The sequence below is a fragment of the Plectropomus leopardus genome, chromosome 1, assembly GCF_008729295.1.
Source record: "Plectropomus leopardus isolate mb chromosome 1, YSFRI_Pleo_2.0, whole genome shotgun sequence".
NCBI classification, from domain to species: Eukaryota; Metazoa; Chordata; class Actinopteri; order Perciformes; family Serranidae; genus Plectropomus; species Plectropomus leopardus.
In genome coordinates, this window is record NC_056463.1 from 37,894,285 (window position 1) to 37,911,045 (window position 16,761).

A 16,761-nucleotide genomic window follows, 5' to 3' on the forward strand; every position below is an offset into this window, starting at 1 on the left:
TTTTTTCTTTTTTCCTTTGATATTTTTCAATTTGTGGAACATTTCTTCAAGTTCCACATATTAAGTTCCATGTTTTTGGTTGAAGAAATGGCACCAGCTTGTGGTTGGTTCAAAGGTTTAAATGCTTGCGAGAGGCATCTGAAAGCAGCGCAAGAAAATTGATGTTATAGACTAAATTAAAAAAATGAACACCTGTAACAGGAGGCGCCAGGGAGGCATCCTGATCAGATGTTCAATCTCCTCAACAGGGACCTTTCCACATAAGGCTGCAGCAACTCTGCTATGTTTTGATAATTTTTTTAAGGACGTACTATACCTTTACATCTTGATGATTTTTTGAACGATACTATACCTTTACGTCTTGATGATTTTTTTTAAACATACTATACTGTGACATTTTTATGACATTTTTAATGACATACCATACTATGACATTTTTATTGGTTTTTAATGGACACAACATGCTGTGACTTTTTGTGATTTTTTTAATCAATATATTATAGGAGGGCTTTTTGTGATTGTTTAAACGACATACTATGCTATGGTGATGGTTGTTTTTTTTTTTTTTGTTTTTTTTTATGACATTTTATTATGATATTTACATGATTTAATGAAATTATGTACAGGCCATAACTTTTTTTTTGTTTTTTATACTGACATACTATACAATGACATTTTTATGATTTTTGTCTAAGCAACATACTATACAATGTTGTTTTTATGAATTTTGAAATGATTCTTTAATGACACTTTTTTTAACAACATGCTATATGATTACATGTAAATAATGTTTTAACCAAGATACTATACTCTGACATTTTTATGATTTTTCAGAAAACATACTACACTATAACATTTTGATGACTTTTTAAATGACATACTATACTATACCATTTTAACAATATTTTTTAAATATACTACTATGACGTTTAAATGGGATTTTATTTAATGACATTTTTTAATGTTTTTTTTAAATGACATAAACACTATGACATTTTTATGTTTTTTATCGACATACTATACTATTATTCTTTTAACTTTTTTTATGACAAAATATACTATAACATTTCTTTAACTTTTAAAATCAACATATTATACCAAGATGTTTTTAAAAAATGTAATGACATACTTTATTTTAATGTTTTTTCATGTTTTTTTCATGCTATATCATGATATTTTTCTGATATTTTAAAGTGACATACTGTACAGAAATGTCTTGATTGTTTTGAACTGACAGACCATGCTATAACTATTTATGATTTTAAAAAACTATACTTATAACATGATGATGTTTTTAATGATTTTGAGCGACATACTATAACCATGACGTTTTAAACTATTTTTGAGCAACATACTATACTATGAAGTCTTTGATAAGTTTTGAATATTTTTTAGCAACATTCTATACTATGACATTTTTGAGCGATATACTATACTGTGAGGTTTTTGATAATTTTATGAGTGACATACTATACTATGACATTTCTGATGATTTTTGAGAGACACACTATACTATGACATTGTTAATCATTGTTTTGCGACATACTATACTTGATGTTTTTGATGATTTTTGAGCGACATACTATACTATTATGCTTTTGATGATTTTTGAGCAATCTACTATTCTATGACGTCTCTGCAATACATTATGGGTGATATAGACCTCTGAAGTGACCTTTGATGTTCACTCGCTCCCTCAAACAAACAATCAGAGACAGCCATTAAGCTGTCGGCGAGTTCAATATCCACATCCTGTTCATCAGGTGCACTCTGTCTAAGTGTCTTCAACATCGCTCGAGAAACTGCATGAACTGAAAATAGGTACCTCCAGGCATTTTTCAATTTTCCAATTCAACACCTTCAATGGGGAACTGTGGGCTGACCCCTAACACCACACGACTTCTTACCAACTCCAAGTCAAGGTAAATGGCATGTAAAGGCAACCCCCCAGACTGCATCCCAAAGCCCAGAACCACAGCATTAAAGCTAACATAGGCTGTTTCTGACAGCGTCAACACATCCTCCTAGAGGACCAACTGGGGGACCTGCCTTGTCCCTCAAAATGGTCCATGGTGAAGATGGATAAGTACCCTAAACAACCCCAGTTCAGAAAATCTGAAATTTCCCTTCAAACCAAGACTTTGATAAATGTCACTGCAATATATCTGCTTCCTAATGTCAATACTATGTACAGAGGTCTGCTTTTATTGTAATAAAGACAAACCAGACATTTTTTTTTCCAATTTATTATAACAACATCAGGAGTTCACATCATGTATAAAAGAGTGCATCTTAAAAATGATATAATTACAGTGATTAGCATTTACTGTTCTTGTTCATAAACTAACACGACATATAGAGAATATAAATAGAGAAGAATCTTTGTCTAGTTAACTGCCAAGAGACATATAACATCTGTAATCTGAACATTTAAAAGGCTTCAGGAAGAGTTGTTATTGGATATATGGTCCTGGTATATATCTGTGTTTACACACCAGGTAGACATTATAAAATATATGTAAATATTGTGTATTTTTATTTGTGATTAAACAGACCTCTTGATCAATACTGCATGTGGTTTCCACAGAGACAAATGGAAATGGCTTCTGTTTCCAAACATAAAATTTCTGAGGATCAAATGAAGAAAGTGCTGATGGGAAGTGGAGTAACAGAGTGACAATGATATTTACAGTGTCTGATAGATATCTGTTATTTAGTAGATATGCTGAAAAATTTGACACCTGATGTGGTGATATAATGTCTGGCTTTAAAATAAAACTTGGTATGAATCACTGCAGAGTTCAGTGTGAAAGAGCCCTGACACACCAAGACCACCTTAAAAACCTGACTGTTGACAATAGCTGACCAGCCACATGAGACATGTATAACTGCAGAAACATAGAGTACTGAAGAATTGAGTTCTAAAACCAAGAAATCAGTTAGCATTACAGCACCTCCGCTTCCCTTTTCTCAAAGTCAATGGAATTTTTGAATGGGTTTTTGGTTTGATGCCTGAAATAAGGTCTGTGGTTAACACAAGCTTAAGACTGTTTCACGTTTTGTTCTTCGACATAAAATATTGTTAGTGAATACCCCACTGTGAACCTTCATCACATTAACAAACAAGACTTTATAGCCTATAGCGGTGGCGACACGACTGTAGGGCAGCTTGTTTATAGCCTCACATTAGCTTTTTACTTCTGGCGATTACATTAAGGCTTCAAAAAATCCTTAAAGTGGTGTTTGTGTGAAGATTATCTTGCTGAACAAAACGTTTAAGTATTTGTTTACCACAGAGCTTATTTTCAGCAATGATCTAAAATCCAATGGAAAAATCCCATAGGCTTTTTGACGAGGGAATCAGCTTCCGGGTTGGCCTACAGAAAAATGTCATCCCTGTGGCACTCTACTACCCTTACCATAACCATAACCATCTCTCTCTTTTAACGCTACACTTTAAAGCTAGCTCATTGCTAACTTAGGATTAGCATAAGTAACAATAGCCTTACTATTACCCTTACCCTAACCTTAACTGTCTCTTTTTTAACGTTAAACTTTAAAACTAGCTCATGCTAACTTAGGACTGGCATGAGTAATGAGCTGTAGCCTTACTATTACCCTTACCCTAACCTTAACCGTCTCGCTTTTTTTATGTAATACTGCAAATCTAGCTAATTGCTAACTTAGCATTAGCATATGTAACAAGATGTAGCCTTACCATTTCCCTTAGCCTAACCACCTCTCTTTTAACATAATACCTCATAGCTTATTAATCAAGCTAATCTCTGACTTTTCAGGACTTCCGCGCTGTATGGAGCGGATTGCGGACTGACATGTAGGTATGGCGGGCAAATCACGTGGCAAGAGGGCAGATCACATAACTCAGCTGCAGTTACACCTACTCTGGTTAAACTGCATGTCTTAATGTTGCACTTGAAAGCACCACAAACGGCCTACAGCAGTGATTCCCAACTTCTTTAGTGCCTTAAAACAGCATATAGACATTTGATAAATGGACAGTATAATGTAGTGAGGATCTTTGAAGTGTTAATTGATGTACAGTATTCAATGATCCAGGGCTGCACTGAATTCCGTCAGGAATACTGAAAGAGACGAATTAATACAAAATGATGGAAAGTTAAACCTTTGAACCCCTAGCAAATTGATTTGATTTCTTAAAAAAACATGGACAAAAAGGAAACTTGGTAAGAAACGTTTCATTAAATGCAAAATATAAGTAGGTTTGAAAAAAATATATTTTAAAAAATAAAAAAGTGGGGGAAAAAAATCCCAATAAGAAAATAAAAAGCTAGGGAAAATGATTATAATTACAATATCATTTTAATGATCATAATCACTTTTGAAATAATTTTACTGATATTGTTCTAATTTTTAAGCACTTTTTTCAGTAATTTCCTTGATTTTTTGTTCTTTCTTTGTTTTTCTTTTTTGGCAAATTATCAGGGAAATTTCTTGTACTTTCTTTTTTCTCTCCCTAATTTCTTGTGATTTTTTCTTAGTTTTTTTCCCCATGTTTTTGATGGAAATTAATCTAATGTGCTCAGGTTTCAAAGGGTTATGTCTCTGTGCTCTTTTAATTTGAGTCTTAAAAGTTAATAAATGTACATTTTTGTCTTTGTTTGGATCCTGTAGAAATGGTTACTCATATACTCTGATCCATAGATCCATAAATCGCAATAAAAGCTAGTGTTAGACAGCCTTTTGTGAAAACTCAAACTCAGGTTTCAGACAAGAAATTCCAGCCCGAGTCAAGCATTTCCATGGTGACTGAATATTTTTACAAAATAAATTGGAGTGCATATCAAACCTGAAGCAGACGGTGGTTTTGTTAAGAACACCTGAAGAGAATTGGCCGGACGCAAATACTCAATCGCGGGTGCTTCAAGGTCAAAGGTCACATAATAGCTGCCCCATTGTGTTCATGAAAAAGCACCGACAGGACAAAACATTTACGAAATGTACATTCAAAAAACACATTCAAAATAAACAAAAAATAGACACTTCTAGCAAATGTATAAAGAGTATAAAAATGAAAACAAAAAAATATTTCTGGTTTCAGATACAAGAATGTATAAAACATCCACCGAGAGAGGCTGAACTTTACAGCCTGCTTCAGTCCTTCTTTTTCTCCACCACTTTCTCTCCTCGCTCTCCCTCCGTTCAGTCGAGGAAGCGTTGGCAGGCTTTCTTCCAGCGGCAGGCCGTACACCACTGGTCCCTGTGTTCGATGCCGTACACTTTACGACACTTTTTGGCCTCACCACGAATCCTCCTGACAGACACACAGAGACACATAAATAACTGCTGTTAGTATCATCTGGTGTGTCTTCAAGGTTTTGAGTCTTATGCAAACTGCAATCTGTAATATCTGACATGTTGTATGTAAAGATTCACAGGGATGATGTCTGAAGTAAAGAACCACCTGGCACGACATTTAGCTTTCACATCTCACCATCAGTGACAGACAAAAGGGCAGTCTTAAGTTTCTTCCACCTTTAATTGTTCATGTTCACCTAAACATGGAGGTCTTTGCTTTATTTATGCTTTATTTATATTTATCTTGTCCTTATAAAATCTCCTGTAAGCCTAAACTGGCTCGATGAAAATATCAAATATAAGCATGTTAGCATACTGGAATGCTACCTTTGTGCATGCAGACAGCCTTACTAATACATGCAAATTATTTTTGTATGCAATTACTGTCCCAACAATGCATGGATGTTAGTATGCATTATTCCAAGATAGTGCCCTTTGAAGTACCCCAGTACTGAGTCCTAAAACCTGGAAATTAGTTAGGATTTTAGCTCCTCCAGTTCCCTCGTCTTAAAGTTAATGTGTTTTTGGTTGATGCCTGAAGGTCTGTGGTTACACAGGCTTCAAATACTTACAAGTTTTTTTCTACGACATAAAGAACATCAGAAAATACCTTACTGTGAAATTGGAAGCTTTTATGTGTCTTGAAAAGCGATTTCTAACAAGTTACTAAAGGAGACAACAGAACGTCATCACGCCACACACACGGTTTTACAGTCTTGGTGGCATTGTTAAGTCTTGTGACCGTAGTGTTATGCATTAATAGCCTAAAAAAGTTTTTTACTTCTGGCAATTGCATTTAGGCTTCAAAAATCCCAAAAGTGGTGTTCAGTTGTGAAGAATTCCTTGCTGAACAAAACATGTAGGTATCATAAATGTCAAATTTGAATTTATGAGTTCTTTGTTCAAATCGCAGGGATCAGACGGTATCTTCCACTAAACTGAATTAAACTGCTTCAACTCTAGAACAACACAAGGAGTGTGTGGTTATGTAAATACTGACCTGCAGGGGGCACTCTGATGCTGCAGCCACTGCTCTCCAACACTGACTGAACGCACCCGGAAAGCCAAACCCTGAGGAGGAGACATGTAAGGAGTCAGTGTGCAAAGGGTCAAAGTGATGAAAAGTAGAGATCTGTGTGGCGTTTGTTGTCAATGTCGCCTCTCTGTTCTGTATTTGCTAATTTCTGATATTTTATTTTTGGAGCAGAGACAAACAGCCCCTCCTCTCTTTTCCATCTCCATCAGATTGTGCTTTCTGTCCTGACCCTGCTGCTGCTGCCGCTGTTAATGTCCTTTGTGTTTGTCCTCTCCGGTGTAAAAACATTTTGCAGTAGCCTCTATCAGCCTGCGGGTGGCAGCACTGCCCTGTGGCAGAATGTGGAAAGTGGAAAATGTGACCACAAACCATCCAAGAGGGGATTTTCCTGCTCATTGAAAACCACCAGGGAGGAGTATACACACATTCTCTCTCTCTCCTCCCCCCTCCTGTATAGAACCAGTTTTAACAGGCTTCTTTGGGCTGCTGGAGGAAATAAACAATAGACTGCTGTACACGTTTCAGACTGAGAGAAAACAGAACTGAATTAGAGAAGTGTGTTCATGCACAGGGGGTGAAGATGGCTACAAGGGGATGCACAGTAGTGTGTAAAACACCTAAAATCTAACCTAATATTCTCAGGGGAAATCCAAAACTGTCTGTTCTCCATAGAGGTAAAACAATAAAGCGGCAACAAGTTGCTGAGAATCTAAAGAGTTCAATCCACAGATTACATGTGGAAATATTAGGCAGGGTTTTGCAGCATTTTTGCATCAGTCTGCAGTGTTTTCTGCACACTTGTTCTTTTGTTCTGGTGCAGCGAGTCACACTGAGCTAGTGGCAGAGTTTTGAGCATGGCTGTGTTCAGCCCCGACTAAACGTAGCAAAACAAAAACAAAAACGGCGGTGTGTTGAACACCCTGTTGAGTTATGCAGGTGTAACTGCCACAGTTTTAGTTCATTTCTTGGTATGTAAAATATATACCAAAGCAAGTGTGAAATATTAACAAAAAATGTAAGTACACAACATTTATTTACATACAAGTTGCTGCTGATTGGGTAACACCTCTGACACACCCAGTGAACGATAAAAATGTGGCTGAAAGTCGTTTGACAACTTTTCAAAGAAACAAGTTGTTCAGTCTGGAAAATGTAGCCAAACAGTGCACAACCTTTTGAGAGTGAATGTGCCCCTGTACATTATTTAGCAGATATTATGTTAGTATTTTACAACAGAAAGCTGCAGTACTGCCTACTTCTTAACCCTTAGGGACTGAATTAAACCTGATTTTGAAAGTGCTTTTGTGTGTAGAGCAATATGAGTGTGATTACCTGACACTGCACAAAAAAAAGTATAGAAATCAGTGTTTCTGACAATCATTGACATATCCTAGGCTGTGATAATAAAGAAAATTTTTAAAAATAAAATAAAAAAATGAGCATGTAGTACACTGAAAATAATTCAGTTTTCTGTTCAACCAAAAAAATAGTGGCATCATGACAAAACCTAGCATTTGAAGGGGCTAAATTCTGAAAAATTGATGAATATTTGATATTTGTGATTAGGACTCATGTTGGTTAAAAATTAACTGTAACTGTGCACACAGCGATATGAGTGTGTGTAATATTAAAGCCGTCCCTAAGGGCTAAAGCAGAAGTACATTTTTAAAAAAAAATTTGATAAAAACAAAACAAGACAAAAAAAATAGCTGCTGGCTGATGAGCTTGAGTGCGCTTTGGTAAAAAGTGTTTTTATCAGACAGCAGCTGTCTGCTGCGCCTGGAAACACTGAGACTGAACCAGACAGGAAATGCCATGTGAAGCCAAAATAAGGAGCTAGAAGAGGCTGAGCAGCTCTGTAGAGCTGCAGTAAATAGTGAAAATTCCCCCTTTTTTTGTACGCATGAAACCTTTCACATACATGTAGTCATGTGATCCATTGTTGATTTTCGCCTCTTACCTGTCTGACGCAGCTGGTGGGCGTGGCCGTCCAACGACAGATGGCTGTGTTCAAAGCTGCTGCTGTTGTCACATGACTGGGAGGGGGAGCCTAAAAAAACAATGCAAAATATTAAAAGCACATTTTTATAATTAACTGTCATTTTATATGTCAATGATACCAAAAGTAATAATTATGCATTGTTGAAAATGTGCACTATATTCACATTCCCACAAGTGCAATAACTTGAGATGTGCAATATTTATTAGGTGCCACCTGCTGCTTTTTATGCTGTGTTTTTTTATTATCTAGTATCTACGTGAACACATGTGTGAGTGTGTGTATCGTTTAAGGTACTGCACAGCAGATTTTGCTGTACAATTATGTTCATTGACAATAAAGGTATTCTATTCAATTCTATTAAGAGAACAGTAACATTTTTGTCAGGCAATACTGCTGTGATATTACAAACATTAATTACTTCGGTCCATCTCAGTAAATGCATTAAATAATATTTAAATTTATTGAACTTAATTAAACAACAAAACAACACATGAATGCCCTGAAAAAAAAAGTATTTAAAGCCTGACATTTTACAGCACTTACCCTGTTGGAGCAAAAAACCCTTTATTTGGTTAAATTGTGAATTTTTTAAAAGAATCAAGGAAATACTATAATGGTATCTAGTTTGTGTTTTTTTAAGTAAAATGATTATGTGTCGAGCGATCATGAACAATCACTGTCAATCACTCTTGACAAGCCCCGCCCTACCTGGTAGGAGTGTTCTGATTGGACCTGCATGAAGCTGCCGGAGGAGGAGGGGGCCGAGCGACTCAGGGCGCTGCAGTCTGGAGTAGGAGGAGACGGAGGAGAGGGAGGGGGAGGACTGGGAGGTGAGGAGGGGGAGGAGGAGGAGGTGGGTGAGGCGGGGGCGGGCCTGCAGAGGATAGGATGAGGCGCAGACTGCTGCTGCTGCTGCTGGTCCCACTGGGTGACCTCGGTGTAGTAAAAATCTTCCTCGCTGCGAGAACAGCGCTCGTGTTCACTGCCGCGGCTGTGAGAGGTCAGAGGTCAAAGGTGTTCAGTCAGGTCAAAACTTGACAAAGAAATAAAAAAATCGGTTTTATCATGCTGCCAATTTTGGAAGCGGTTTAGTCACATCATCTCAACTATTAAAAGTTCTTTCAACTTTATGATTAGTGATATGAAAGTCAATTTCTACCAAAAAAATCGAAAATTTGATGAAACATAAGTAAGGACAGCATTAAAAATGCTTAAAAACAGAGCCACACTTGCAGCCAAAACAAACAGTTATTTGCATTACTGAATTTTCCAACAAATGTCAGTAAATCAATAATTTTCTCCGTAAAAAACAAAAAATATCAGAAAAGTGTTAAATTGTTTTGTTTTGTCCAGCCAAAAGTACAAAAATATTTAGTTAACTGCTACATAAAAACAGAGAAAAGTTGAAAATACCCACATTACAGAAGCTGGATAGTGAAACAAAATTATAAAGTAAAATGAAGTTTTTTTAAGCAGATAAATAAGTCAAAATCTGTCAAAATTATAACATTACCATATTCTAACTTTGGCAAAGTAAGCACATGAATTGACTTAGTATCTCATAATTAAGGGTTTTTCTATAATTTCTTACTTTTACCTTTTTTTTTTGTTATTGTTTCTTGTATCTGTAGCAGAAATGAGCCTCCACAGCAGATGATTTTTATACCACTTTATCAATCAATATATGAGGTATGGATTTTTCACTTATGCCAGAGAATACAAACAAGTATACTAAAAGTTAATATTTCAGATTTTATGACAATTTTGTTTCTCATTATGAATTATTCCTTCAGTGTTTATACATGTTCCTGTTATCATAAAGCTTACATATAAAACACAACATAATTCCTGGAGGACAGAAGCAGAAGAGAGAGGTGACTCTTACCACAGGTGAGTTGTCCGGATGTGACGTTTTATTCCAACCACTGATGTCAGCACCTTGTCACAGCTCGGCCACAGACACCTGTAGGACGCCTTCCCTGAGTTCTGCAGGAGGAAACAAACCATCAACTCTTACTGCCTGCTGTGTCAGCGCTTTACTTACTCTCTGACTATAAAACTGCAAAACCTGCTCACCCTGCGTTTCCGTGGTGCCGGCTCGTCGAACAGCACCTGCTCCATCTCCATGTCCAGTCCTTCATCAGGGGGCGTGGCCGGGCTGATGTCAGGCTCTGCCATTGGTGGGGAGGGGGCTGGGCTTCTGTTGCCATGGCCAACACTCCAGTAGCCGCTGCTGCCACTATCAGAGAGCTCGCCACCTCCACATTCCATCGGAGGAGCTGAAACACACATTATAACCCTTTTTTACACACAGATCACACTATAGAACCACTACAAAGTCCCATCTTTTAGACAGCATGCCAGCAACGCGAAACCAAAAGAGGTGTGGCATGTACCACAACAATATCTGCCATGAGTGTGTCATGTAAAACACATTTTGGCAGCACAATCATTTACTGTGTTAAATGGGGGCTACTCTCGTCCTCTGATAAAGAGCTCCCAAATTTCATTTTTTGAGCTGCACGCACAACACGCCATGATCCCATTCTGCTAGCTGTCCCTTTTACACAGAATTTGATCTAGTGCTGGTGCTAAAAAATAAATAAATACCACTACCCCATTACTAGTACTCTTAATGAGCTGTAAAAACACAGTCATCAGACTCCGCTTTTTACCTGCAACTGCTGATCTTAACCTATCTTTCTATTCCTACACAGTTTTTTTTTTTTATCCTTTTTACATTTAAATTTATTTAAAAAAATATATTTCAAACATGTCAGTTAATGAACATGCATGCAAAATGCACATGAGCTGATCCGAACTGATACTGGATTCTGAGGCCAATACTGATGTTAATATTTCAATGTATTAGAGTATTATATGCAAGTGATATTACCTTTATACGACAGAAACCAACTTTTTTCTATTTCAATCAATTAAAGGACAAAGTTGTTGTTTGTGTTGTAATTGTTATTATTGTTATTACTGTTATTACTGCTGTCAAAGTTTGTTGCTGTTTGTTTGTGTTAATGTATTTTTTGTTGTCATTTTTGTTTGTTTTAATTGTTTGTTGTTTTTGTTACTGATTGTATTTGTTTGTTGTTGATGTTATTTGTGAATTTTAATGCAGTTTGTTTGTAGTTTTTTGTTGTTGTTGTTGTTTTTTACTGTACCTGTCGGCTCTGGGTGGGCGGGGCTGTGCAGCAGAGGGCTGCAGGACAAACTGCTGAGAACCATCGCTGCCATCAGCTCGTCCATGTCCACCTCCTCTGGACTCCTCTGACTGCAGGACCACACCAGTTACAATTTATTTATTGGAAAATATGACAGAAAACCTGAAAACAAAAAGACCAAGGAAATATCTGACCTTCTGGGGACGTCGATGCAGGAGGACACAGATCTGCTGCAGGACGGAGGCACTGAGGAGGAGGAGGGACGAGATGAAGACCAGACAGAGACATCACTGTGCATGAGATCAAGCTGATCCCCAACACCTGGAGCTTCACCTCCTCCTCCACACTGAAAATACACCTGAGGGAGAAAACACCCGCGGCTCAGTGACAGCTGTCAATCAAGGAAAACTCTCTGTGAACACGTCTCCATCTCTGACAATATGTTTCTTTCATCGCCCTCTTGGAAGAACTGAAACACGATGATGGAATTATCTGTCTTTATTCAAAAATAATTTTTTTTTTGGACTACTACTATTTTTTTGCAGTTTTTTATACATACTACATAATGCCTTTCTCAACACACTATACCATGACTTTTTTGCACTTTTTTTTGACACACCATACTATGACTTCTATTTGACATACTATACTATGACTTTATTTTCTACGTTCTTCGAAATACTATACTGTGACTTTTACGCTCTTTTTTTGGACAAAATATATATTCCTCTTCAACATACTATGCTATGATTTTTTTTCTAAATACTCTACTATGACTTTTTTTGTACTTTTAAACATACGACACTATGATTTTTTTAGATATACTGCACTATAACCTTCTCATCATACTATTGTATGACTTTTGACATGCTAGACTATGATGTTTTTAACATACTATACTTTGACTTCTTTCGCACAATTTTTGACATACTATACTATGACTTCTTTCACTTTTCACTTTTCTCAACATACACAATGATATTCTTTTTGACATACTATAACATTTTGACCTTTTTCGACATACTATACCATTTAGTGCTGGACTGTGCAGAAAATGTGAACACCTGGCTATTTTAGACTTCCATCCACCCACTGGCTTCCTGTAAAATTCTGAATAAACTTCAAGACCCTATTGAACATGCAAGGCACTGCATTACAACATACATAATGTTCCATCTCTCACCTTAAGCCCAGGATGACCTTTGACCCTGCTGATGGCCTGTTGTGCTGCTGCTGTTGACACAATGACGCTGGTCTCACCCGTCTCCTGGCCTGTTTGAGTTCCTGCTGGCGAGCAGGTGGAGCTCACCAACGCCCCAAGAGGGGAACGCTTCCCCAGACGTGTCTTTGGTAGCATGTCTGTCTGTCTGAGTCTAAAACACAGAAACAGAGGAGTGTTGTTTTTCTGACCATGAGGCTGCCAAAGACAACAGATCTAAAAATCTGACAAGGTAAAGTTATCATTGTAGCCTCTGGGACAGCAGCTCCCAAAGCTCACTGCCTTCTATCTCCATTTTTTTTTTTTCATTTTTCAAAACTTCTCAGACCAAACCAATGCTGACTCAAGAGACATCCCCTGAAGACATTTTCATACAGCTCTCTCTGGAGATGCTCAACGTCACAACCTCTGTGACTCACTTCTAATTTTTCGACACCAATGCATTTTGAATGTTCCTTTTAACGTCCAAAATCCATGACATATTGGGGTGAGGTGATATTTTCTAATGCAACTTGATTTTTTTAAAATAAAATGATATGTAAAAAGGCAAAAGGGTCTTATTGTCAAACTATTTCAGTATAAACAAAAGCTATATTGCATTATTTAAATTGCATATTACCAATAACTGATTTTGTATTCTTTCACAGTGTGATGATCCATGAAAAGTGCGTGTCATGTTTTTGCACAATGGAAAACTGCCTTTATCAGTGGAGATTTTAGGATTCCAGTGCTATAATTTCCCTGAATTTCAGTCCTGATGACAGCATGATACTTGTTTTTCTACACTTTGCCAAAATAATTTTAAATACTTAACCACCCCTTCAGATAAAACACGGCCCAGACGGAGGCTGCTGGGAAAAGTTCAGCTCTGGATTAACTGATCTGCTCCTGGTTTCACAGATCTGAGTAAAATCACAGTGAGTCACAGGCTGCAGCAGCAGTGTCATTTACAGTCAGGCCGCTCTGTGTGTGCGTGCGTGCGTGCGTGCGTGCGTGCGTGTGTGTGTGTGTGTGTGTGTGTGTGCAGGAAAACAGTCACTGACTAAGCAGAGGATTAAAATGACTTGAACAGATGGGCTGAACTGTTAATCAATGTCTCTTTATCACGATGCATCTGCCAACAACGATGGTTATTACAACACCTTCATTACTAAACTGTGTCACCGTGGCAACATGATGACCCCCCCCAACTCAGGGTTTCCTGTTAATGAGTGACTCACAGTAACCAGACCTTTAACAGTGAAAACACGTACCATAAAATACTGTTACACATTGTAAAAGATTAAACCACAAGCATCTTGTCCTCTGACTTCTTCAAGAGAAATCAGTTTGGTGTCTCCTTATTACATTAGATGTTTATGAACTGTTAGCATTTCCACAGAGGGGGACATTTCTGCTCTACTCTCCTCTGCTCTTTCATTTAAATAACGGAGGCACCAAGAGGTCAAATGATCTGTTGTATATATTAAAAAATTAAAGATGGCATAAAATTCCCAAATCTGAAAACAAAATTGTGCACCACAACTTAGTTTCTTTTTCTTCTCTCTCTAATTAATCCTCTCATCACTCCTCAGATTTTACAACTGAACAATTATTCACTGATGCATGACAATCACATAATGTCACTTACAGTACAAAATAATTTAGGCTATCTGTGAGAGGGACAGATTTTTTTTGCTAAACAAGTACTTTTACTTTTAAGACTTCAAGTGAAGCTAACAGTACTTGAGCACATGTACTTCTGCATTCCGGACTTTAGCTGATGATGGAGTATTTTTACATTATGTGATTGTGCTTTCACCTAAATAAGATATCTGAATACTTACCACCATAACAGATTGTCTTGTGTTGTTCAATATATATGTCACTATTTGTTGATTATTGTGTGATTGTGTGATTATGTTACATTTGTCTCAATTTGAAGAGGAAACTTGAGCTTGTTGTGTCTAAATCTGAGCCAAAATAAGCATATTTTAGTTTGGCTAAATATAAATAAAAACACCAACAAATGGGTCAAACAACACATACACACTCCTGGGTTCCACTGATGATCTAATGGTTTTCTACCCATGACTGCTGTGTAAAGTTAACCCAGGATTGCATCAGTGTTAAATTGACCTAGATGAGGTCAATTGTTAATGGTGGTGATTAATTTAATTTACATTACACATCATACATTATTCTTAACAAATAAATATGTATATAAATACATCATAATTTAAAAAAAATGGCCACTACCCTTTTACTACTCTGTGTGAGCTGTAAATATAAAGTCACCAGCCTTACCTGTTAGTGTTGATCTTTACCAGGATTTTATTTTTCTTTATCTTTGTATTTTATTCCTACATACAAAGTTTTTCACCTTTTTACATTTGATTTTACTTAAAAAAATATATTTCAAACATGTCAGTAAATTAACATGCATGCAAAATGTCACATGAGCTGATTCCGACTGATGCTGGATTCTGAGGCCAATACTGATCTCAATATTTTTTACAGCATTATATTCAAGCAATAATTCTTTTACATAACAGAAACAAACATTTTTGATAATAATCTATTTAAATTCTTTTTCAACAATTCCTTATTGAAGAATAAGAATAAGTGACTGAGATATGAGCAGGACATTTTACAGCGTAAAAATTAACTTGTCAGGTCAAAATTGTTGTTTTTGTTTATTGTAATTGTTATTGTTGTTATTATTGCTCAAAAATTTTTGTTGTCTAGTTTGTTGCTGTTAATATTTGTTGTACTTTCTGTTCTTTGTATGTGTTTGTTATTGTTATTGTTTGGGTCATTTTAATTTTTGATATTTTAAGACTTTATAGATATATTTCACAATTATAAACACAAGTAAAATACTAAAAACACACATCCGCATGTATGCACATATACTGTACAAAAACACACCCCCGGTCTGTTTGCAGCTTTGAACCAATCGGATTCCTTCACTGCCAAGTTCACACCCTTCACAGTAAAGAGCCCTCAATGAACACAAAAACAGCCTCCCATTAATGCCATTATCAATGCATCTCTTAGTCATTTAGTTTCAGCTCTAAAATTTCCAAAACTAACCCGTGTCTCGATCTGAAGCTCCTAAACTCTTCACACTAATAATCCAGTCTGAACAACAAAACAACACTCAGGTTACAGAGGGAGAAAAGCAGCAAATCTTAAGTTTTCCCCGCAGAAATGACTCAAAGTAATCCATCCACCATGAATTATGTGACTACTGGACTAAAAGACAAACTGAAGTAACACAGAGATGAAAGGGAGACAGTAGGTGAAGTGAAGGCAGCAGTTTTCTTTGTGAACTTCAGCAGCTCCACACTGTTCAAACCAGGAAAGTCAGATGACAGGTAAAGAGTTCTCGCTAAGAGACAGTAAAAGTGTGAGTGAAAGCATGCATCTGTTGTCACGTACCTGCAGAGTCAAAAGCTGCGACACGAAAACAACAACACTTCCAGTCTGACTGTGTCCACTGCTGTTCAATCGGAGCTGAGTGTGTGTGTGTGTTTGTGTTTGTGTGTGTGTGTGCTGCTGCAGGCTGCAGCCAGTCTCAACACCTTCAGGGAGGGAGGAGGTTTTCACAAAACATGGACCGGATCACCCTGGCGCTGACTGGAGGGAAGTTTTATGTCTCATGAACAACAACGTGATGAACAACTTTTATTTTTTCTGAAATTTGAATGTTTTTCTTATGTGCAGTTTGTTACATTAATTTGCTTAACCCTTTGAAACCTGAGCAAATTGATTTCTCAGCAAAACATGGGACAACAACTTAACAAAACATGAAAAATAGCAGGAAAACATTAAAAACTTGCAAGAACCCCCCCCCCCCAAAAAAAGCACACAAGAGAGGGGGGAAAATGAAGAAAAACAGACAAACAACAAGAAAATGATCCAAAGTGCAAAAACATGTGTGTGTGTGTGTGTGTGTGTGTGCGTGTGTGTGTGAGGGTGTGGGTGTGGGTGTGGGTGTGTGGTGTGTGTG

General features: G+C 37.0%; 1 protein-coding gene across 1 annotated transcript; it reads right to left on the minus strand.

Annotated features, from left to right (window-relative positions):
• Positions 1-4,627: 4,627 nt before the first annotated feature.
• On the minus strand, positions 4,628-16,278 carry znf395a (zinc finger protein 395a). Its single transcript, XM_042488007.1, has 10 exons — positions 16,191-16,278; positions 12,732-12,921; positions 11,743-11,906; positions 11,549-11,658; positions 10,452-10,654; positions 10,261-10,361; positions 9,084-9,366; positions 8,334-8,423; positions 6,338-6,408; positions 4,628-5,293 (listed from the first exon to the last, which is right to left on the minus strand). Exons 2-10 carry the CDS (start codon positions 12,903-12,905, stop codon positions 5,182-5,184), a joined length of 1,308 nt encoding a protein of 435 aa, XP_042343941.1. The 5' UTR covers positions 12,906-12,921; positions 16,191-16,278; the 3' UTR covers positions 4,628-5,181.
• Between the last annotated feature and the right edge of the window lie 483 nt (positions 16,279-16,761).

What these genes read in the sequence shown, in the direction of transcription:
- znf395a (XM_042488007.1), bottom strand. Translation starts at nt 12,905, where the DNA reads ATGCTACCAAAGACACGTCTGGGGAAGCGTTCCCCTCTTGGGGCGTTG. An exon ending in CGGCACCACGGAAACGCAGG is followed by an intron (nt 10,362 to 10,451) that starts GTGAGCAGGTTT and finishes TTCCTCCTGCAG; the next exon opens with AACTCAGGGAAGGCGTCCTA. An exon ending in CCACCAGCTGCGTCAGACAG is followed by an intron (nt 6,409 to 8,333) that starts GTAAGAGGCGAA and finishes TCTCCTCCTCAG; the next exon opens with GGTTTGGCTTTCCGGGTGCG.